Source organism: Apium graveolens, chromosome 8 (assembly GCF_009905375.1).
Source record: "Apium graveolens cultivar Ventura chromosome 8, ASM990537v1, whole genome shotgun sequence".
In the NCBI taxonomy this organism is placed as follows: Eukaryota; Viridiplantae; Streptophyta; class Magnoliopsida; order Apiales; family Apiaceae; genus Apium; species Apium graveolens.
The window spans coordinates 258440212-258463535 of NC_133654.1; the positions used below are offsets into that span (position 1 = coordinate 258440212).

At 34.8% G+C, this 23324-nt stretch overlaps 3 protein-coding genes and 3 long non-coding RNA genes across 11 annotated transcripts; 3 read left to right on the forward strand and 3 right to left on the reverse strand.

Moving 5' to 3' along the window:
* The first annotated feature begins 1922 nt into the window (after window positions 1–1922).
* On the forward strand, window positions 1923–2442 carry LOC141680725 (uncharacterized). Its single transcript, XM_074486865.1, has 2 exons — window positions 1923–2096; window positions 2152–2442. Exons 1-2 carry the CDS (start codon window positions 1923–1925, stop codon window positions 2440–2442), a joined length of 465 nt encoding a protein of 154 aa, XP_074342966.1.
* Window positions 2443–6115: 3673 nt separating this feature from the next.
* Window positions 6116–9400, forward strand: LOC141680726 (uncharacterized). The gene is made up of 4 exons (XM_074486866.1): window positions 6116–6675; window positions 6798–8627; window positions 8723–8828; window positions 8915–9400. Exons 1-4 carry the CDS (start codon window positions 6116–6118, stop codon window positions 9398–9400), a joined length of 2982 nt encoding a protein of 993 aa, XP_074342967.1.
* A 611-nt stretch (window positions 9401–10011) lies between these two features.
* On the forward strand, window positions 10012–11198 carry LOC141680728 (uncharacterized). Its single transcript, XM_074486867.1, has 4 exons — window positions 10012–10443; window positions 10531–10743; window positions 10859–10951; window positions 11025–11198. The coding sequence occupies exons 1-4, from the start codon at window positions 10012–10014 to the stop codon at window positions 11196–11198; spliced, it is 912 nt and encodes a 303-aa protein (XP_074342968.1).
* Window positions 11199–14612: 3414 nt separating this feature from the next.
* Window positions 14613–15877, reverse strand: LOC141678743 (uncharacterized). 2 transcript variants are annotated; one of them, XR_012557884.1, is made up of 5 exons: window positions 15799–15850; window positions 15535–15686; window positions 15384–15436; window positions 15126–15253; window positions 14613–15018 (listed from the first exon to the last, which is right to left on the reverse strand). It is a non-coding gene; the product is annotated as an uncharacterized LOC141678743 (long non-coding RNA). The 2 variants fall into 2 exon arrangements; XR_012557883.1 differs by having other exon boundaries at window positions 14614–15018; window positions 15535–15683; window positions 15799–15877.
* A 5-nt stretch (window positions 15878–15882) lies between these two features.
* LOC141678744 (uncharacterized) lies at window positions 15883–16825 on the reverse strand. Of its 3 annotated transcripts, none has more exons than XR_012557887.1 (4): window positions 16709–16825; window positions 16591–16640; window positions 16437–16508; window positions 15883–16246 (listed from the first exon to the last, which is right to left on the reverse strand). It is a non-coding gene; the product is annotated as an uncharacterized LOC141678744 (long non-coding RNA). The 3 variants fall into 3 exon arrangements; XR_012557886.1 differs by having other exon boundaries at window positions 16599–16640; window positions 16709–16819; XR_012557885.1 differs by having other exon boundaries at window positions 16599–16763.
* A 1616-nt stretch (window positions 16826–18441) lies between these two features.
* On the reverse strand, window positions 18442–23048 carry LOC141678423 (uncharacterized). 3 transcript variants are annotated; one of them, XR_012557752.1, is made up of 7 exons: window positions 22663–23048; window positions 22030–22195; window positions 21580–21663; window positions 20735–20856; window positions 19762–19832; window positions 19548–19658; window positions 18442–18750 (listed from the first exon to the last, which is right to left on the reverse strand). It is a non-coding gene; the product is annotated as an uncharacterized LOC141678423 (long non-coding RNA). The 3 variants fall into 3 exon arrangements; XR_012557750.1 differs by having other exon boundaries at window positions 22608–23048; XR_012557751.1 differs by lacking the exon at window positions 22663–23048 and adding an exon at window positions 22428–22535.
* Between the last annotated feature and the right edge of the window lie 276 nt (window positions 23049–23324).

Below are 23324 nucleotides of genomic sequence, written 5' to 3' on the forward strand. Positions count from 1 at the left end.
AGATATGGACATCCGCGAGTATGATGAGAAGTGAGCGAAGCCGACGAAGGATTTGATGCCGATTCTTTTAACTCTTGAAGATTTTGAGAAGATAACTTTCACTGGAGCATCGCTTGAGGAGCCCTCAAAGGGAAGTTAACAAGTTCTTGCAAGAAAGTAGTGATGTGTTTGTATGGTTGGCGGCAGATATGCCTAGTATAAATCCTAAGTTGATCACCCATTAGTTGAATGTTGATCCTAATAGAAAGACCGTGAAGCGAAAAAAAGGAGTTTCGCCCCTGAAAGGCAGGAAGCCATCAAGCAAGAAGTTGAGAATCTTTTAGAGGCTAGTTTTATTGAGGAGATACAAATTTTGGAATGGTTGGCAATTACTATAATGATAAAGAAGGCTAATGAACAGTGGATGAGATGTATTGACTTCACTGACCTGAAGGCTAATAGTAATAGTTATTTTTTTTATATTTATAAAGTAATATTTATTATACATGGTATCATTTGAAAATCTTCAAGTGTATCATGTGAATTATTGTCGGTTATATTTTCCTTCGAAATAATTACATTATTAAATATACCATATTAAAACTATAATTTTAAAACTTTCTTTTGGAAAAATAAAGAAGGCAAGAAAAATCTAAAATCTATGAGATTTTAAAAATAATAAATCATACTTTAGAAAACACTCTTAGAAATTTAGAAAATATTAAAAAATTATACGTTACTTTAAAACACTAATAAAATTTTAAAAAAAATACTCATATAATTTTAAAAACTAATGTCACCCTATCTAGTTTTGAAACACTCATAGAAATTTAAAAAATAATAGCATACCTTAACATTTATAGAAATTGAAATTTATTCATCTACACCTCCAATGCATATGTGTATTGTTTATATAAATACCACACATTCTCCAGTTACCAATGAACTTCAGCTAATTTATCTTTTTTGTCTCAGTTTTCAAGGTTTTTCACGTGATTAATTTGTGTTCCTATGTGCGTTTTATAAAATCTTTATCTAGAAATGTATGTCTTATAATTTTCTTAAACAAGGTGTTAATTCTATACATTGTAGTATGAGTAAAAGATATATCTGTATATTTTTATTAACCTTCATTTTGTGTGATTCTGTCAAAATTTTCATCATTGTATAATGCATATGCCCATGTAAGTGGATCTTGAATTAAGTCTTTATTCTGTTAGTAAGAAATAATTTACTCCTAAAATTTTATTTTTTTTTATTAATTTATTTGAAAATTTTAATTTGTTAATATTTGGATTGCTGAGCAGGCCATAATCCAGGTATGATATTGTCCCTTTGGACCGGGTCACTGACTCTTTATTTAATAGAAATATGTCGCTCCCGTGGGACAATTCTTAACAATCACCCCTTTCACACATGACACATGTCGAATGTGTCACCTGACTTTGTGATCTGGCTCTCCTTGTCCAATAGTTGGAATTCCATCCGACAATATGCCGGCCCCTAGGCCCTATATTATAAAGCTCACCTTCCTTTTCCTTGAGTTCATACTGGGTTAGCCCATCCACCTTTTTCTCGGGCCCATCTGGAAGCTGTTTGTAGTAATTTAAATTTGGCTCCCTTTTGATCATTTGAATAAGTCAGCGGTAGGTGTCCTTGTGTGTAGCTGAGAAATGGTCATAGGATTAGTTTCAGTATTTGTAGGATCGTGGAAGTAGTGAAGTAGTTGCAGAAGACTAGTTACTTGTTTTTAGGAGTTGATAACTGTCAGCTAGTTTATATTTCTTTACATGTAATTTCATGAAGCTTAGAGACTGTATTTTGTCAGTTCATTAAAAATTGTCCCAGTTTATTTTATCATTTGTTTTGTGTATTTATATATCTTGATTCTACATTTGGTATCAGAGCAAGATATCAGAAATACTCACGACAAAGACTAAGAAATGGACACAGGTAAGGAAAAGGCGGGATCGATAGGTTTAACCTATCCAGTGTTAGCAAAGAGTAACTACACAGCATGGGCATTGAAGATGAAACTCTTTATGCAAGCTCAAGGAGTATGGACTGCTGTGGAACCAAGTGATGTAAAGGCGCCGCTGGATGACAAGATTGATAAGGTTTCCTTGGCTATGATTTACCAGGGCATACCTGAGGATATGCTGTTGTCAATAGCTGAAAAAAATAGCGAAGGAAGGATGGGAAGCTATCAGATTGATGTGCCAGGGAGCTGATAGGGTGAAAAGGGCCAAGATCCAAACGTTAAAGGCGGAGTTTGAGTCACTTCGTATGGATGATAGTGAACGACTTGAAGACTTTTACATGAAACTGAATGGTCTAGTGTCTACTATTCGAGCTTTGGGAGAACAAATGGGCGAATCGTATGTCGTCAAGAAGCTACTTCATGTTGTTCTATCTAGGTTTCTGCAGATTGCTTCTACAATTGAGCAGTTTGGGGACTTGTAATGTATGTCAGTTGAAGAAGCCATTGGGTCGCTACAGGCACACAAGGAGAGATTAAAGAGTAAAACTGAGACTGGAGGAAATAAGTTATTGTTGACAGAGGAGGAATGGATTAAACGCGGAAAGGGTGAAGACAAGCTTTTACTCACTCGAGAGGACTGGTTGAAGAGAAGCAACAAGGAATCTGCAGATGGTCAGTCAAGCTTTAGGGGACGAAGTGGGCGGGCATACCAGAATAGGGGAGATGGTGCTGAACGTGATAGAAGTACTGTGAGGTGCTTTAACTGTAACATGACAAGGCACTATGCTGCAGAGTGCAAATGACCACGAAGAGAGAGGAACCACAGATCAGAAGCAAACTTGGTACAAATCAAGGATGATGAACCGACGCTATTATTGTCTGAATTGGATGATAAAAAAACAAGGATTGTACTGCTAAATGAAGAAAATGTTAAGCCCAAGTTGGAGCCAACTGAGAAAGAAAGAAAGCTTTCACAATTGTGGTATTTAGATAATGGTGCGAGTAACCACATGGCGGGAGACGAAACAAAATTTTTGAAATTAGACGAAGCTGTGACAGGTAAAGTAAAATTTGGAGATGGGTCGACTGTAGACATTAAAGGGAAATGATCAATCTCGTTTAACTGCAAAACATGAGAAGTAAAGGATTTTAATAATGTGTTATATATTCCAACTTTATGCAGCAATATCTTGAGCCTTGGACAAATGTCAGAACAAGGGAATAAGGTAGTGCTAGAAAGAGAATTCTTATGGGTATATGACTGTGATGGAAGACTGCTAGTGAAGGTTCAGAGATCAGCGAATCGTTTGTATAAGATTTTGCTAGAGGATTCACAGAGTGCTGGAGGTGTCGTGCTAGAGGAATCACATAGTGTTTGCTTACTCTCGAAGACGGAAGAAAAGTCGTGGCTCTGGCATTCTCGCCTGGGACATGTAAATTTCAATGCATTAAGTCTGATGGAAAGAAATAACATGGCAATGGGGCTGCCAAAGCTAGTGGATCCTAAGGAAGCATGCAAGGGGTGTCTAATGGCCAAGCAAACAAGGAACTCTTTTCCATGTCAGTCGAACTATATGTCCAATAAAGCACTTGAGTTGGTTCATGGTGACATATGCGGGCCGATATCACTACCAATGCCATCTGGAAAGAGGTACTTTATGCTTTTAGTAAATGATTTCAGTCGCAACATGCGGGTTTATTTTTTGTCAACTAAAGATGAAGCTTTTGAGATGTTTAAAAAATTTAAAGCACTCGTTGAGAATGGGTCTGAGAAAAGGATCAAGACTTTTCGTAAGGACAGAGGGGGTGAATTTTGTTCATCACAATTCACGAGCTATTGTGAAGAGGCTGGAATTCTCAGACACTATACTGCTCCATATTCCCGGCAGCAGAATGGCATGGTGGAACGGAGGAACAGAACCGTTGTGGCAATGGCCAGAAGTTTTCTAAAAGAGAAGCAGGTTCCATCAGAGTTTTGGGCTGAGTTTGTACGACATGCTGTATATGTTCTTAATAGATTACCTACGCGTGCTCTGTCGGTTTACACACCATATGAAGCATGGTACGGGTCAAAGCCTGATATCAGTAATATCAGGATTTTTGGCAGCTGTGCATATATGAAGATACCAAGCATTCACACAAAAAAAATTAGATGATCAGAGCAAGTATGTTCTCTATTTGGGAAAAGAGCCTGGTACAAAAGCCCATCGAGTTTATGATCCAGACGAGAAGAGAGTCTTAGTAAGCAGTGATGTTGTATTTCTGGAGTCTAAGTCGTGGAACTGGAATACCACTACAGAGAATGCACATGAGCAGGCTGAAAAGGCTCATATTCAATTCTCTATTGACGGACTAGATGATGAGGTCACAGGAGAAGCTATGACAAAAGAAACTCCTATCTAGTCATCAACATCATCTGAAACAACTGAGGACAACTCTGAGGAATCCAACGCAAGCAATACATCTAAGAGATTCAGGTCATTAAGTGACATTTATGAAAATACGGAAGAGGTGGAACTTGAAGAAGAACTGCTGTTTCTGGCCATTCACTACTAGAAATAGTAGATACGACATCGGTCCTTAGACATCGGCATGTAATGCACCCGATGTTAAAATGCAGTTTAACATCGGTTTTGTAAAAAGCGATGTTGAATACGCATATTGACATCGGTTTCACTTAGTAGCCGTTGTCTATCTTCAGAAATTAAAAAGGCCACAAATTTGTTTTTAACTTTGACATCAGTTCATTTTGTTAACCGTTGTCTATGGCCTTTTAAAAAAAATAAAAATTACTTAACTCCCCCCCCCCCCCGCTTTTCAGTACACTTTCCCCCCTTTAATTTTAACAAAAAATTCACTTTAACATATTTTCCCCTTTTCCAAAAAACCTCCCACGAGCCTCTCATCTCTCCCCGACCCTCGCCTCTCTCGTCTCTCTCATCTCTCCCCTCCTTCTCTCTTATTCTTATTACCTTTCTTCTCTCTTCTTACCTTAGTCTCTGTTAACCGTCTCTTCTCTCTTTTCTCTGAAACCCTAATTTTAGCCCCAATTCTAATTCAAGATTTGGAGCTTCAAATTAGAGCAAATTAAACTTGAAATTGAGCTAGTATCTGGAGGTTGGAGCTAGTATCTGGAGGTAGACAGCATTTGGAGGTTGGAGCACTGAGGGTTTAGAACATTGGGGTTTCGGAACATTGAAAGCATCCGGAGGTATATTCTTCTTTACTTCTTTACTGTTTATCTCCCTCATTTTTATGTTTAATATCTTCTTTGTGCATGTAAATGTTTTATGTTTATCTTCTTTTCTTCTTTACTGTTTTTCATCTTTGTGCATGTAAATGTTTATGTTTTTGGGGGTTTTATGTTTGTTTCTTTTTGGGGGTTTTATGTCCTGTTTTTGGGAATTTTATGTCATGTTAAATATTTTAGGTACACTGATGTAAATCAATGTTTTAGGTACATTGATGTAAATGTAAATGTTTCTGTTCTGTTTTTAATTATGTGTTTTCTGGGGGTTGTTCATACATATTAGTGTGTTTGGGGGGGGGGGTTTTGGGGCTGCATTTGAACAGGTATCAGATATGAACAAGTCTCTGCATTTCTTGTTTTGTATGATAGTCATTTCTCTGATATGAACAAGTCTCTGCATTCCTGATATGAACTATCTGTTACTTGTGTTGTATTATAGTAATTGTTTTGTATAATTATCCTTCTCACAGATACAAGTAACAGATAATTTTAATTTATTTATTTATGGGCTGAATTTGTTTCAATACTCAAGTTCTCACTGAGTTTTATTTATGTGAAGGAAATTTAACAATTATCTGGGCTGTGAATGTTGGAATTATTGGTTTTTAATTATGTGATATTTTCAAATATCTTGGTTTAATTTGTTTTAATTATCTTGGTTTAATTTAGTCTAGTTTATAAATTTAGTCTAGTTTTGTAATTAATTGGGTATATGTATAGGATCTTAGAGTAATGAATTAGTACTATAAATTATTAGGATATCAAGGTATTTACTCCTTTCTAAGTTTATATAATTAATCCCTACAGTAACCAACACAAATTTGATATGCCTTTTATTAAATAATTATAAATAGGTATGTGTTGGATTTTTAATATTTATAGTGGCTATCAGGTAGGGAAATTTAATGGATAAGACATGGATTTTGCAAGATAGGGATTCTTTAGCATTTGAAATGGGGGTGGAAAACTTCTTGATATATGCTGAAGAAAATTCTGAAGATCGTAACAAAATTCCTTGCCCTTGTGGACGATGCGCCAATTTTAAAAAATTCTCTATAAAAACAATCAGGGGCCATATCTATGACAATGGCTTTTGTCTAGGTTATGTGCATTGGGTTTGGCACGGGGAGACTGCTTCTACGGGTCCTAAATCTTCAAGTGCTAGTTTTCCACCTGAAGAGCAAGCTCCAGACCCACCTCCTGAGCAAGCCTCTGATGAAGCGTCAGAGCAAGATCAGGAGCATGTCGCTGCTTCGGAAACTGTTGATGTTTGTGAAGCGGCATATAACTCGAGTCAATATGATAATGATTCATATCAGTTTAGGAGGTTCGTAGCCGATGCTGAGCAACCTCTATATGAGGGTAGTGACTGTACTAAGTTAGAGTCGATGTTGAAGTTGCATAACTGGAAATCTAGGTTTGGTATTACCGATAGTGCCTTCACTGACCTCCTTTCTTCTGTTGGGTCTCTACTTCCCAAAGATAATGTGTTACCTAGTAATGCATATGAAGCAAAAAAACCCTCTCCAATTTAGGTCTAGAGTATATAAAGTTCCATTCATGTCCGAATGACTGTGTACTGTATAGGGGTGTACATGCTGATGCAACCAGGTGTCCTAAGTGTCGACTTTCTCGGTGGAAGTTGACAAAGAAAGGTGAAGAGAGGATTAATCTTCCAGCCAAAGTCATGTGGTATTTTCCAATAATTCCTAGATTTAAACGTATGTTTAAATCTCCTTCCACCGCTAAACTAATGTGTTGGCATGCGCAACAGCGGACAGAAGATGGTAAAATGCGACATCCAGCCGACTCTCCACCTTGGAAAAATATAGATTATAGGTGGCCATCCTTTGGTAGTGAACCGAGAAACCTTCGCTTGGCTTTATCGGCGGATGGTATAAACCCGCACAATAATGGCCTATCTAATAGATATAGTTGCTGGCCAGTCATATTGGTGACTTACAATCTTCCTCCCTGGTTATGTATGAAAAGAAAATTTATGATGTTGTCGATATTGGTCCCTGGCCCGCATGAGCCTGGTAATAACATCGACATCTACTTACAACCGATGATTGATGATTTAAAAAAGCTTTGGAAGGAAGCGGAACCAAATATGTATGACGCGTATAACAAATCATTTTTCACTTTAATAGCAGTTTTAATGTGGACGATAAATGACTTCCCTGCTTACGCAAATTTATCTGGCTGCGTTAATAAGGGTTATAAGTGTTGTCCAGTTTGTGGAGATGACACCGTATCTAAATTTTTGACTCATAGTAGGAAAATGTGCTACCAAGGGCATCGTCGATATTTGCCTCTACATCATCCTTATAGAAGGCAGAAGGCTGCTTTTAATGGACAACAAGAGTTTGGGCAGCCGCGTCGAACCCTATCCGGAGAAGAAGTGTTAGCAGAGCAAGAACAAATCAAATTTGAATTTGGGAAGAAAATGAAGAAGGCAAAGAAGGTTGAAAGTCTATGGAAGAAAAAGTCAGTATTTTTCGAGTTAGAATACTGGAAATTTCACCATATTAGGCACTGTATTGATGTCATGCATGTCGAGAAGAATGTATGTGATAGTCTGATTGGCACATTACTAAATATGCGCCATAAGACAAAGGATAGTGCGGCAGCCCGTCGTGATATGATGGAAATGGGCGTTAGATCTGATTTGGCTCCCCAAGTAGGAGTAAAGAAAACCTATTTGCCTCCTTCTCCCTTTACTTTGTCAAAGGCAGAAAAAAGGACTTTCTTGTCATCATTAATGTCGATGAAACTTCCATACGGACATGCATCGAACATAAAAAATTGTGTTTCCATGCCTGATTTGAATATTTACGGGCTGAAATCACATGATTGCCACATTCTTCTCCAACAATTACTCTCGGTTGCAATACGCTCCGTTCTTCCGAAGCATGTTAGGGTCACAATTATTAGATTGTGTTTCTTTTTTAATGCTTTGTGCAACAAAGTAGTAGACGTGTCAAAACTGGATAAGCTGCAGTCAGATGTTATACTAACCTTGTGCGATCTAGAAAAGGTTTTCCATGCGTCATTTTTTGATGTAATGGTACATATAGTAGTCCACTTGGTCCAGGAACTACGCTTATGTGGACCAGTATTTTATAGGTGGATGTATGTGTTTGAACGGTTTAATAAAGTACTAAAGAGTTATGTTCGAAACCGTTATTATCCCGAAGGTTGTATGGCAGAGAGTTACCTTGGAGAAGAGTCCGTAGAATTCTGCACCGAGTTTCTTAGTCAGAATTACTCCACTGCCAGTCTTCCAAAGGACCAAGATAATAAGATATCAGGTCCATTATCCGCTGTGATAATAAAATCAGTGGAAGAGAAGGAGCGAGATGAAGCACATCTACATGTCCTTCTAAACAATGCTGAAGTGTTTCCATATATTCTGTGAGTTTATGCAGTTTGTTGTTTTCAATTCCTCATTATCCAGTAATTAGTCTTGTAATGTGTCTTTAATATATCATTCCATATGCATTTTTCAGAATGCATAAGGAATATCTTGAAGAAATTCACCGAGGGAAAAGGAAAAGCTTACATTGGCTCATGAGAGAGCACAATCGGCTCTTTGCTGATTGGTTTCAAAATAAAGTCAGTGTTGTATTAGGTTCTTTGATCTGTAGTGTAATGACGACTATTAGCTATTTAGGATTTAAAATTTCTTATCATATCTGTAGGTGAATGATGAACTAAGGGATAACAACAAAGGTGTTTCAGATACGATAAGATGGCTCGCTGCCAAGCCATCATTTTCAGTACTAACTTATCAAGGTTATCTAGTGAATGAAGTGCGATATTTTACAAAGGAACAAGATGACATACGCGTTGTTCAAAACAGCGGGGTGTCTGTCATTGCTAAAGCGGTCCAGGTTTCTAGTGCCAAGGATTTGAACCCCATAGAAAATGATTTGACATTTTACGGTATCATACAAGAGATATGGGAATTAGACTACCATGCATTCAAAGCTCCCTTGTTCCTGTGTAAATGGGCAAGTAATGATAAAGGAATAAGGGTTGATGATCTTGGGTTCACACTTGTGGATTTTAGTCGACAAGGTCACAAAAAAGATAAATATGTTTCTGTTGACCAAGTCAAGCAAGTGTTTTACCTTGAAGATCCCGTTGATGCTACCTGGTCTATTGTTCTGTCCTCCACAACTTGAGACTACCAAGAATTGTATAATGAAGATGACTTAGGAGACACGATCATGGAACATCCCCCATTCTGCACTGAAATCCCCGCAACTGATGTCACTACTGATGATGTCGCTCATACTGCTAGACCTAATGTTGAGGGAATTTGGATTAAAAATACTGCTACTAAAACTCCTGCACCTAATGTCGTTACTGACTGATGATGTAGCTTTATGTAAAATATATATCTAAATGGGAATTTGAATGACTGAATGAACCATATATATTTGCCTTTAATTGTGTTATAATGTGTAAAATATATTGTTATTTTTTTTTTCTTTTGTTTTGCATTGTTATAATCATATAAGTAGTTCATCCATAATTACTGATTGATGGCATTATTTTTTTTTAATTATTTTGCATTATTTAATTGTACTTCTATAAAATACTTTAGAGATATTTCAAATGTGATTAATTACTGATTGCAGTTTAGGTAAATTATTGTTCTTGTATAGTTGTATTCGTACTTGCTGATTTTACAATTTATTATTTATGCTTGACTGTAATTAATGACGGACTGAAAATATATTGTTCAACTGATGGCTTTATTATTCAATTTAATGCAGACTAAGGGAGCAAAATGGCAAAGAAGCAAAAAGCCAAGAAAGTAATTTTCGAAGAAAATGACAGGAAGAATAACTCTGAAAAGGTTGATGATGAGATTGTTCCTGATGTCAAAACTTCAGAGACTTGTAATGAAAAGTTGGTTCAAGTCCCTCCACAATATCAAACTCAAAGTAGTTGTGAAGAAACGATGACCACTTCTGAATCTGCAAAAAAAAGGCTAGGAGGTGCGCGTGGTGTTTCAGCTCTTCACAAAGTAGTGGTGAAGAAAGCTCGGGGAAAGAAATTTAAAGTTAGATACAATGATTTTGGAGTTCCCATCGGAAATACCAGGCCTACTTTACAGTCTTACATAGGAATGCTCGCAAGGACAATGATTCCAATCGACACTGAAAACTGGCCAAAAGTGGATTGTGATCTAAAAGCAAAATTATGGGATGATGTCCAGGTAAATTATATCCCTTGTTGACTTCTTCATTTTATTTAAATTGTGACTGTAAATTATGTGGCTAATTTATATTATGTGGCTCTTTAGGACACATTCAAAATTGCCCCAGAAAGTGAGAAGCTTGTGCTACAATCGGCAGGTAAAAAATGGAGGCAGTTTAAAGCTGATTTAACTGCAAAATATGTGATGCCATTTATTGGAAAAAAGAAGAAATTGATGAAGCCTCCGAAGAAGTATGCGTTTGTTGGTAAAGAACCTTGGAAGAAATTTGTTGCAGAGAGGACGAGCCCCAAATGGCTGGTATGAATATATTCTACTAATAAAATATACATGATTGCCATTTTACTTGCTAAATGATTAAATAGATTTTGGTTAAATAATATTTATTAATTTTTACTAATTTATTTTGGTGCAGGAACAACGTAAGTTACAGAGCAATAGAGTGGGTAAACGGAAATATCATCACCGCTTGTCAAGGAAGGGGTATATTGGTTTGCGAGAAGAAGAAGTAAGAACCATATCTATTTGGCTTTGCAATTCTAAGTTATAATGGAGTTTAAACATTTTCTCTTTTTTAACAGATAAAGAAAGGGAACTTAAAGCGGAAAGAGAAACCTGATCGTGCAATTTTTTGGTGGAAGGCTAGGATGCCAAAGAATCCTGATGAGCTTACTGAAGAGCAAGCAGAAATAAATGCGAGAATTATAAGTGATATTTTTAATACTGCATTCCCTTCAAAGATAATTGCGTCATAAATAATGCACTAATTGTTTGTATTTATTTTACAGGCTGAGTTACTTGAAATAAAGGAGAAGGGTGAATTTGTTCCACATGGAACAGAAGATGTGTTGACTACGGCACTTCAGACTCCTGAGCACGCAGGAAGGGTTCGAGGGGTTGGCGGCTTTGTCACTCCAACAGCATTCTTCAATTTGCCGAAAGCGAAAAAGGCTAAAATTACCAAGGCAGAGTTGTTGGATCAGTTAGAAAGAAATCAGCGGGAGATGGCTGAACTTAAGGCCTTGGTTAATGCTTCGAATGGTCACTCTCCTATGTTCTCTGACAAATCAAGTTATCAAGTACCTGTTAATAAAGAGGGAGCTGCTGATAAGCGGAATGTTGGAGTTGCTGTTAAACCGCTGAGTGCCAAACAGTTGTTGGTAAATGATGAAGACTTTGTTGGTTTTGACCCCTCTCCTCCGAGCGGAAAGAAGGTAAAATATTATTAAGATCTACTAGATATATGCCTACAAACTTGGGATTTATGAAATAAAATTAAATTGATCCCTCACTATAATGTAGGGTCCACAGTCATGTGAGCTTGCACTGGATTACATAGAGAACAAGGTTGCTTTTGGAACAGTTTTTGATGATCACGAAGAGATGAATGTTTCAGTACACGGAGTGCCTCTAAAGCCCGGACATGTTCGTGTGTCGGTTGACGGACACATCCAGCCAGAGGCGTCGGTTCCAGTGCCCATACCTGGTTAAATTGACGTTGTACGCCAAGCACTTGGCTCTCACGTAGCATGGCCTCGTGAATTGATCATCTACCCAACTGTGGCGGTATGTTATATAAAAATTATGTCAATATACTCTGAATTGATTGTTGCATTCTATAGTAGTTATGTCAATAATAACCGATTATTCTTGTTTTATTTAATTCTGTGTAGAAAAAGAAAAAGGAAGTGTTGCAGGGGCAGTCTAAGCGGAAAGATGAGTTGCAGAAACTTCAAGATGATTATAGAAAAATGAAGCTAAACAAGAATGTGCCAAAGCAGTACAAGGTGTTATACAAACATGCTGCAGTCTTCATGAAAGCCACTGGGGAGTCAATACCAATTCTGTGTGATTCGGACGTGTTTGGGACTGAGAAAATAATTTATATATTGCATGAAAATGTGAAAGCATTGTTGGAGTTCGATATGATTGGCCAAGCTGCAATATCTGCTTATATGGCGTAAGTTAATTTTTTTATCGTTACATATTCAATATTCATGTTTTATACGGATATTATAAGTAATGTAATTCACTCCCTGGTAGGCTCTTGCAAAGACTGATTAAGATTGAGAGGAAGAATGATGATGTGGTCTTATATGGATTTTTCGATCCAGGAGCTACATTTACGTTGAACAAATCTTTTCATTCTTATTTTGTTAATCGGTTGAAAGAGAGTAGTCCTTATCGCATGTACTTCATGCCACATAATCATAAGTAAGTATTTTTAATTTAGACATGCTTGTACAAATTAATATATTTAGGTAGTTTTTTTAAAATTTCTGACTTGTGTTTTTATTTTTTCTTTTTTATAAACATAGTTGCCACTGGATTTTGGTTGTAATTTGGGATGACGACATTTATATTCTGAACCCTCTGCCACATCCAACACATTTTGATGAGTTGGAAAAATCATTAACAGAGTAATATATTTCTGTTAATTACTATATATAAATATATATATATAGTAAATATTCTCCCTTTTGAAAAATAATCATGTATATTATTGTTGTTCTGCAATGTAGAGCGATGAAATCCTACAATGCTCAAACTGGAAGGGGAAATAAAGCTCCTCAGATAAAGAATCTTCTTGTAAGTTTTTTGTATTTTTTTATCACTTTGTAATTTTAATTAATTTCTGGTGCTAATTCAGATTTTATATTGTAACAGGGATCTCCCAAACAACCAGGAGGGGTTGAATGTGGCTATGTTATAATGCGATACATGAAAGATATCATTGCTGATAAGGAGCTATCTTTTACTACCAAGGTATATATGCAAATCATTTCCGATAGATGGCATGTAGAATTTTTTTGTGTAGTTTTTCAGGACAGATAAATATGAGTGCCATTTTTATTATCAGTTTTTATTATTAGTGATTTCCAGATGGATCTTGTTTTTATTAGTGATAAGGAACTATCTGGTATATAGTTTTGGATTAACGAAGAAAATTACGGTTAAATATAGAAAAGGTCCTCTTCTGGTTAAATTATAAATAGTTGGTTCTGTTTATTTTTAATTATACATATGGCAATTCTGGTTAATAATATTCTGGTTGCTAATTTTTACGTGTGTTTTATAGTGGGCAACCAAAACTCGAAAGTCCTACACAAGGCAGGAGTTGGATGAGGTGCGGATGGAGGTGCTTGAATTTATCCAAGACAAGATGTAAAAATGATAAGTATCTATATATATAGCTTTCCTCTGAACTATGTGAATTGATATTGTGTTTGCTGGTGGTTGGTGGTTAATTAAGGGATGTTTGGTGACAATTACATCCATCATTCTGATTTATGTTTGGAATTGTCGAAATTTGACAAGTGGTACATATTAACTAGTCAAACATGTTTAGAATGTTGGATGTAATAACTAGAGAATTTGGGTTTTATTGTTTTTAGTTGGGATGTTTATTTTAGACTTGGAATGTAATGTCCGAATTGAGCTCTTGTTGGATTGAATGTTAGTAAATTTGGTATCAATGTATACCTCTATATTTTTATAAATTTGGTTGGATGTATTGCATATTGTTGGTATTTTTCTGGTTGAAAATGCAATTGGTTCCCTGGGCTATTAATAGTACCAGGATGGCATATGCAATTTACAGTACATATATTAACATCAGAATGGTAATTTAAAACCGATGTAAAAATGAACAAAAGACATCAGGTGAAATAATATTAAAAGAAAAAGAACTACAAAAACCAATGTCAAATAGTCATTTGACATCGGTTCTGTAAAAAAATCAATGTATTTTAAGCCAAATAACATCGAATTTTCAATAGCTGATGTCTTAAATTTTACAATATTAAAAATTAAACATCGGTTAGAAAAAAACACTGATGTTAAACAAAAGGATTTAACATCACCAAATGAACGAAACCGATGTCTAACCCATTATTTTACATCGGTTGATAAAAGTACCCGATGTCTGATGGACCATTTCACATCGGTCAGACAACATAACCGATGTCTGATCTAGATTTTCACATCGGTTTGTTTGAAAGATTTTTAAAAAAATACCTTTTAGAGCTTGTAGGTTTCATGTTTTAATGGATAATTACCCCATAATATACTCATATTCACCTAGAAATACTGTAATATAAGCTGAAATTTGTTGCAAAGACATCAGAATTATTCTTAAAACCGATATATATCACTGTAATAGAGATCGGCTGTGAACCGATGTCAAAGCCTGATGACATTTAACATCACACGCGAAGACATCGGTTCAGTTTTTTTTAACATCGGTTCAGAACCGATGTCTGATCCCATATTTTTAGTAGTGATTGAGGAACCAGCAACATATAACCAAGCTGCAAAAGAGAGAGCTTGGAAGGATGCGATGAGGTATGAAATAGAAGCTATCGAAAAGAACGACACCTGGAAGCTCGTAGAATTGCCCTCAGGACACAGACCGATTAGTCTGAAATGGGTGTATAAGCTCAAAAGAAATGTGTTGAACGTGGTGAAGTTGTGATCAAGCATGTTCGAACAGGTGACCAGTGTGCAGACGTGTTAACTAAAGCTATGGCTACCGTGAAGTTTGAGAGATTGTGCGGGTTACTCGGTATCAGGAATCTGCAGAACCAAATTTAGATTAAGGGGGTGTTTGTTGGTAGTAATTTAAATTTGGTCGACTGACTCCAGGCATACTTGATAACTCCTTCATGTCAATACCGACATACCTTTCTGCGTCTAGTCTTCACCATAACTCCTGAGCCAGATGCTGGATAGGAGCAGGGTCCAGAGGGTCTCCTAGAACTATAGCCCATGGTAAAGATGGCCTTCATCGTATTCCAATGACACGGAGCTACTGCCACACCAAAACTGACAAGGTTAGTCAAAATTTAAATAATCACAATATATTCGGAATGTGTTATATATTCAGATTTAAAATGGAAGGACATCTAAATGAGTGTGATCTTTAATATCAGGGTGCATACTTGAATTCGCCGATCTCCTTAGGACGCACATGCAGCTCATTGTTAGCAATAGTCTACAGAATAAGCAAGTTATTAGACCTACAGACTTTATGCTTAAGGTAAATAACAAAAAATACAAACATTTTTCAAATGAGATGAACATGTTCCAGACCTTGACATCCTTTGTTTTATTGAATCTTTATTCTTCTTCTTCTCCTTAGACTTGTCATGTCTCCGCTGACAATGTGCTTTTTAGAATCAAGAGCAAGTTCTGCCAAAATGCTTCTCTAACAGCATCAGATTTCTCTATAGCATACTTTTCTGCTAGATCCTCCAAGTGTTCGTGAATATAGTTATATTAGTACAGATAATCAGTTAGAACATAAGTTGATACAAACCGGAGAAAATCATGCATAAAACACGAGTCATTACACACCTGGATGAATAATTTCAGGAGAGGTACTAATATCAATCGATAATCATCGATCATGATCAGATGCAGCCTCAAGCTGGACTTCTAGATTATGCATCTCAGCAACACTTTGCAAAAGCTTCTCTTCAGTTTTTTTAAACTATAATACTGAGGAAGTGAGATACGGAGGAACTACTGTAGTAGTACTAAGAACAAACAAACTAAGAACAAATAAATGTACACATGATTGTACTTCAAACTTGAAATACACACTAAAACCTCCACATACACGTACAACTTAAAAAACCTGATCATGATCCTAAATATGCTCATTAATTCAAAGTATCTGTGCTTTCTCATCATCTAACAAACCTCCACACAGATCCAATTCTCGGTCGTCGTCATCATTCTCAATATTAACATCATCTCCATGAATAGACTGCCCATCATATGGAGAATGCGTAAGTTTATCCTGATTATCTACTTGTATCAGTGTTAAAACAAATCGAATATGATAAAAACAAGTATAACATAACAGTCTTAAAAAACAAAATAACAAAACATATATAACATATCAAATTCATAACAAAACCAATGGATACATACACATATATCCAAAAAACCCAATCGAATATGAAAACCCAACTGAAATTAGTACATACCTTAACCAAAGCTTTAACGCCCAATAAAATATGAGAAAAAGCCCTAACCCCTAATTTTAAAGCCCTAGTTACCTGAAATTTCACCATGAAACATATGTTAATCGGGGAAAATATGTATATATGTTTAAATCCGAACAAATCTGTAAACATTTACCGGCTAACCTAAGAAAAAGGACTAAAACCCCAATTTGAAGCCCTCGAAACCTGTAAGATAAATCAAAAAGTTAGTAACGACCTTTAAATTAGATCCATATATATGTGTATTCAAATACCAAATATGTAATTTCTTCTCCAATTCATCTTTCGAGTGTCAATAAATAGTGTTTCATAAAGGTGAGACCAGACAACATTTGAGAGAGAGAGAGTTTGTGTATATTTGTCTGAGCGTGTTTTTTACGAGTCGAGATATATTTTAATTTAGGAGGGTAAAATAACGCCTATTTTTTTACCTAGTAAAGTGTGTACATATTTTAAAATTTTTATATTTGATATTTTTATTTTACTTATTAAATTAATATTTATTAAAGAATGAACTAACAAAGTGTGTTTTATATTTATGTACAATAAAATTTAGTATTTATTAAATATTTTTTACTACATTCTTGATTCATTAATAATCGAGAATATAATTTTAATACAAGTTTTATGAAAATGTCTTCATTACAAATATATAAAAAATAAAATAGTAACTAATGTAACACCAGGTGCTGGTGTTACATGTTGTGTAACACTAATATTTCTGTGCAACACTAGATTTATAGCTATTGTAACACTAATCGACAGGTGTTACAATACGACAACGCTGCTTATAACACTTGCATTATAGTAGCGCACTTATGGCGTAGTGCATATTGGTTCGTTATACTCTGTTGAAAATGAGGATCAAACCAATGGACACGTGACAGTCATATGGTTATAATTTAATTACTTCCACAAATATATAATGTTCAATACAAAATTGACACATATATATATATATCTATATATATATGTATATATCTTTAAACTAAATTTCAGGGAATCATTTAATGATATTAATTGCTAAACCGCACTAATATTAGAAATATTGCTTTTGTGTTATGTTCAAAATTTGTATAATCCGACTTTAGATCTCCTGAAAGGCATGCTGAAGCAACGATTTCTAATTACTCTGCTTGTACGAATCCTTTTTTAGATCCTTTGTACCAAATATATGCAGCAAATACAGACATTTTTTCAGCAGGATTTATATAAATTATGCATATAAATAGCCGGAATATTGCCTTTTTTGTAGTAATAGTATTAATACAACGAGGGACACGTTAAGGATTTATCTTTTCCAGCAATGAGTTTGGTGATCTTCAATTTCTGTTGTTTATAATCAAATTATATAATTTTATATGCATTTAGTTTGGTAAATAAACAATTAAAAAGAATTTACTTATTGATGCGGCTATTCATGATAAATTAAGATGGCCGTCTCTTATAGGGTATTTACACTGATCCATCACTATGCCATAAGTGGGCTATTGTAATGCCTAAATGGTGTTACAATAGGCCCCAAAAGCGTTACAATAGGTCTATTGGAACACCACGGGGCGTTACATATACGAGCATTACAATAGACACCCTAATATAACACATCACTGATCTATTATAACAGAGAGGAAAACATTATAATAGGCACCTACTATTACACTAACATGCCCAAATATAAAGCAAAATGAGTGATACAATATCTTGATCAAGAATGCATAAGTTCGACCACTGGTGCCACGCGGTCTCACGTGGACCCCACCTGTGGGTCCCATATTTCCTATTATAACAGTAGATTTTATCAATTGTAATACCAGTTTTTAGTTAGGCAACATTGGAATATGTGTATTGTAACAATCTTTTTATCTATTGTAACACTAATAACATATGTAGTGTAACATTATATGTAGACAAATATTACACCAGAACAAGCAAATGTAACAGTTATTAAAAACATTTTTGAAATATATGGTCTATTTTGAGAATAATCCATAATCAACAAAAACATCAAAGTTGCATACTTGAGTCTCAGCTCGGCAAACCAAACAACTACATAACAATAAATTCTACAAACCATCCCCAACGCCAACGACGACCAAAGTACTATAACATAACATCCAAGCTATACAAAAACTACTCTTCAACTATTCTTAGATATAAAATTATACAAAATAACCATGTAGAGAATCACTTTTTATCCTTCCATACTTTCTCTGCCAAAGCATGATATTGAATAGAAGCAACCACAGTGACAAAGACATTATCGTGTAAAGATGTTGACAGATGAAGCCAACGTAATCTGATATACAAGTGGGAAGAAAATTAAAAAAAATGTGAGGTCAATTAAGATTATGATCAGAACATATAAAAAAACATGAAACATTCAAACGGATGCAAGCAATTGAATAAACACAACAATATTCAGAATTGCCAAATATTTACTGAATGGAGCAAGAAAAATGTACACAACACACTTGAATAAAAAGACAAGAAAAATTGGATATACCATGGCAAATACCATGGTATATCCACTGTGTAACTGACTTTTATTATTCTTATTAGAATGCGCATGTGAACCACATACATTACTGTTTTAAAAAAATTTCATTTATATGCCGCTCCATCGCTCAATGTCTTTGCAATGGATCCTTCAGAAAAATCAATGATTAAATGTGATAGTCAGACATGTACCCTGCAACTACTAACTAAAACTAACTCTAAGCTGAGTCGGTGATGCATGTCAAGTTCCTTTTTTACTTGAATATGTCCATTATACAAAACAGGGCTCCTCATGACAGAGTAAAGATAAATAGTCACAATTGCTATAGATGCAATGTATATGTGAATATTGCTTCATTCATAAATATAGCACATTGCTTATTTCCTAGTGAGCACAATTTGTTATGGCTTATGACCAGGTAAGTTGGTAGACTAGAGATATAATAACTATGTACCTGATTATAATTGAAAAAAGTGTAATAGTCTCTTTATATTGCTGGATGTGTATTGAACCAGAGCTATAATATATTGCTCATTTCCTAGCGAGCTACTATTGACCGGGTAAATTCATAGACTAGAGTTATAATAATTGTGTACCTCATTAAACTTGAAAAGAAAAGGGGGAGAATCTCTCTCGATTGTTGCTGGAAGACGTTGAACATACTTTGCAATCGGCTAATCTTGTGTAATGTATGCTTCTGGCACAATCTTTTTGTACGGAGTTTCAGATAAAAATGGTTATAAAACAATAAATAACTATTCTCCAGAAATAGCATGAACCGACAATTCAAAAATACATAACCCATTATACCTTTAAAAAAAATTAAAGTTCCCTCTTAAAGCCTTCTTTATACTGGTGACTGAATACATAACCCATTATACCTTTCAAAAAAATTAAAGGATGTTTCAATTTTGGGTATTTGCACAGGTCTAAGTTTTCATAGTAACTCTCACAAAACTAGCATGGGTTTTCAAGATCATACTTATTATTTTTTTGAGTAAATAGCATATAAAGAACCTAGCTATGACATTTCTTTTCTAAAAAATACTCATAATATGTTGCCCAAAATAAAATGCATTGACCACAGTAATGGTCCAAAAGTAAAGATTGACGAGAAAAAGTAAGGTCATCGTGGAAAAGGAACAAACTACCCAAGGAATAGAAAGAAATAAAAAAAGTACTCCGGTGTCCCCTTTTAGTGGTCCCTTAAGATATATGTTTGTATATATTATTACTTTGATATTTATGTCAAATAGAAGTATAAATTTTGTAATTTAGTTTAATAGAAAAATTATGTTTTAATAAGAAATATAATTTTGTTAACACCTTAAAATAGGTGCCAAGAAGTCAAATGACTACCAAAAGGGGACAAAGGTATTATAATATTAGAACGACAACCAGTTTAAAGAAAAGAAAACACTAATTCACACATGCATTTGTATGTAAATAAGTGTGGTAGATGTGCATATAAATATCATAAAACCCATTGAAGTAAAATCGAATTGTTCAAGTTGGCGGAATCAAAATTGATTCCAATTGTTCAAGTTGGTATATCCTGTAAAATACGTAAACTATATATTTTTTTAAATATACTAACACTCTTGAAAGATGGAAACAAGTTGAATAATCATATGACTATCAAAAGAAAACCAATGTAGGTTAATATTGATTTTTAAATTAAAGTTTAATATGCAGAGATCAAGCACAGCTACAAATGTAGATGCTATATATACATACCACTATGCCAGTGAATTTCAATGTTAAAATTAATCATGGAAATTACTTATGGGACTTAGTCTGCAGAGTTCACAGTAAAAGGTCTCGGGAACAACTGGTTCTACATATTTTTTCCGGAACAATGACGCAATTTTTGTGCTGCCCCACATTGCATCGTGAGTCCTCACACTGCATAAAAGATAAACAGCATAAAAAAATCTTTCATTTCCATAGTAGAAAAAAGAGAGCGTTCACATCAGATGGGCAGATCTGCCTAGTAGCACAGTTGAAAATATAACCCTATAAAGGGAGATAAAACGAGTTATTGACCAAAGCATCATCACGTCCAAAACATTCCCATACTTTTTAATTCATGGTTGGCAAGCTTCCGGTGGCTAACAAAACCATAAGAATTATTTCAGGTATTATTTAAATGAGTCGGGTAGTTTTACATGGATGGATTGCTTCATGTACAGGCTTAAATGCAGTGACAAGTCAAAGATACAAGATAGAGGTCTGTTGCAAATGGATTTAGATTTGACCATAGAAAACTAGGTGACTGAATGTAAATAAAATAAAAGGTAAACAAGTCATTTCGCACTTCTCAGCAGAAAGTTAAAATGTAGCAGTTCACAAAGTAATAAAAGCAGCACAATAGAAAAGATACATGTATCTTCATACCACCCAAGCAGGCAAGTAGGTCTGGTAACTCTGGAAATACTCTGACTAATTGAAACCAGTAACTGCAAATTCAAGATGAATATTTTAACAGCTAGTACAGATTACCATGTATTATGGTCCTTATCAAGGTCCATATTCAAGATATCTTCAGTTATTTCTTCCAATTTTAGCTCTGCCGGTTCTTAATTGAAACTAGTGCAGAACAATGTAAGTGCAGAATAATTATTATACCTTTTCTCCCGTAAAACCAATTTGGGCTCCTCCAAGTATAACCCTAGTGCCTTCTTTGGTACTTATATCTGACTCATCAAGCTCCTGCAATTCAAATAATCAGTGGACATTACACAACTAATGACAAAATTGGTAAATAAATTAATCAAAACTATCTACATAGCACACTGAAAACCCTAATTTTAACATTCAACTTGATTTTGTTAAAAGGAGAAAATTCTTTAAAGATTAGTGTGTTAGTGTTAGCTGGATTAGCTACCAGGAGCACTTGCACAAAATATAAATTGAAGATACCTTAACAGAAGTAAAGTTTTCGTGTCATTAACGAATGCAAGAACTTGAAATTGGCACCAAGCTTCATATTTTTTTTGAAGTAAGTTGAGAAAAGAACCATTCTGACTTCAAGAAACAGAACTAAAAGTTCTATTCTTCAGATTAAAAGAATATGACCTTGCAATTTGTTGAAGCGTGCTGCTCTAAGGCCAAAGCTTGAGTCCTGTATATCGATATATTTTTTCACATTACATCCTTCCTCTCCATCCCATCTTTGTACGGGAATCCACCTACCATAATTGCGATGTCAATATCTGTACAACATATATGGTAGCAACAAATCCTGTCAAATTTAGAAAAGAGAGCATTAAGTAAAATTTGGAGGATTTGCACCAGTTTAATAAATCTTTCTCTTATAAAAAATCCAACCTTGTAGAAGAGGAAATGCATAATCAATTAATTTTATTTTAACTACATTTGTAAATACACTACAATCCACTCATCACCACTAGCTTTAGATCAATTAAGTAAATACTTAATTAATTCAATCAATTAATTCAATCAATTAAGTAAACCTAAAATCAGCTTCGAGTAAACTTGAAATCATCTTCGAGTGATGAGCTAGCTTCAGATCAACTACAATCCACTCCCACAAATTTGTAAATACACACGTCACTCATAACAATAATCTGCTCAAACACTTAAAAATACACAACATATAACCTATAATTTCATACACAAACACTTAAAAATACCCTATTATTCCAAACCATATAAATTCAAGACAAACGAAACTCGAAAGCAGCTAACCTGCGTAGTCTTTCCACTCCCGGTCTCTCCAACAAGAACGAGACTCTGATTCTCCTTGAATGCCTTAAAAACTCATTTTTCTGATACCAAACAGGCAAAGTCTTCCTCTTCTCGAAAATATAAAAGTATTTGTGCGAATATGCGCAGATCTGTTTAAAATTTTCAATTGAATTTGCGAAAAAGAATGGAAATTAGAAGGCAATTGGGGATCTAGGATTATGGGGCTGAACCTTAAAATAATTAGAAGGCAATTGGGGATCTGTTCAAATTGAAGCCATAAACATGTGTTTTCAATTAAGAAGTCTTCGATTTATTCTTCGTTTCATCTTTTGAGCTTGTTCATGAAATAGTGTGTGGTGAGAGAGAAATTTTCAGAGATATAAAAGTCGAGAGACATACTAGATTCAAAGTATTTTGTCCGGAGGAATTTACTAACGCTTTTTTTCGTTTACGAGGGAAATATACCGCCCAAAGTTTCACTGGTACTAATGTCTATTTTATACTATTTTAATTTTTAATTTTTGCTTTATATTTATTTTATTAAAACTAATTATGTAATAAATGTAAAATTGAAAAAATATATTATGTATTAATTTACATTACGTTCTAAATTTTTTATTTTACATGCTAAATTTTAGAGTCATGAATAAACTAGAATATAA

Coding starts and splice junctions, on each gene's coding strand:
- LOC141680725 (XM_074486865.1), top strand. CDS start 1,923: ATGGACACAGGTAAGGAAAAGGCGGGATCGATAGGTTTAACCTATCCA. Junction 2,097..2,151: donor TGGATGACAAGATTGATAAG/GTTTCCTTGGCT, acceptor TGTTGTCAATAG/CTGAAAAAAATAGCGAAGGA.
- LOC141680728 (XM_074486867.1), top strand. CDS start 10,012: ATGGCAAAGAAGCAAAAAGCCAAGAAAGTAATTTTCGAAGAAAATGAC. Junction 10,444..10,530: donor AATTATGGGATGATGTCCAG/GTAAATTATATC, acceptor GTGGCTCTTTAG/GACACATTCAAAATTGCCCC. Junction 10,744..10,858: donor GGACGAGCCCCAAATGGCTG/GTATGAATATAT, acceptor ATTTTGGTGCAG/GAACAACGTAAGTTACAGAG.
- LOC141680726 (XM_074486866.1), top strand. CDS start 6,116: ATGGATAAGACATGGATTTTGCAAGATAGGGATTCTTTAGCATTTGAA. Junction 6,676..6,797: donor GACCTCCTTTCTTCTGTTGG/GTCTCTACTTCC, acceptor TGTACTGTATAG/GGGTGTACATGCTGATGCAA. Junction 8,628..8,722: donor GAAGTGTTTCCATATATTCT/GTGAGTTTATGC, acceptor TGCATTTTTCAG/AATGCATAAGGAATATCTTG.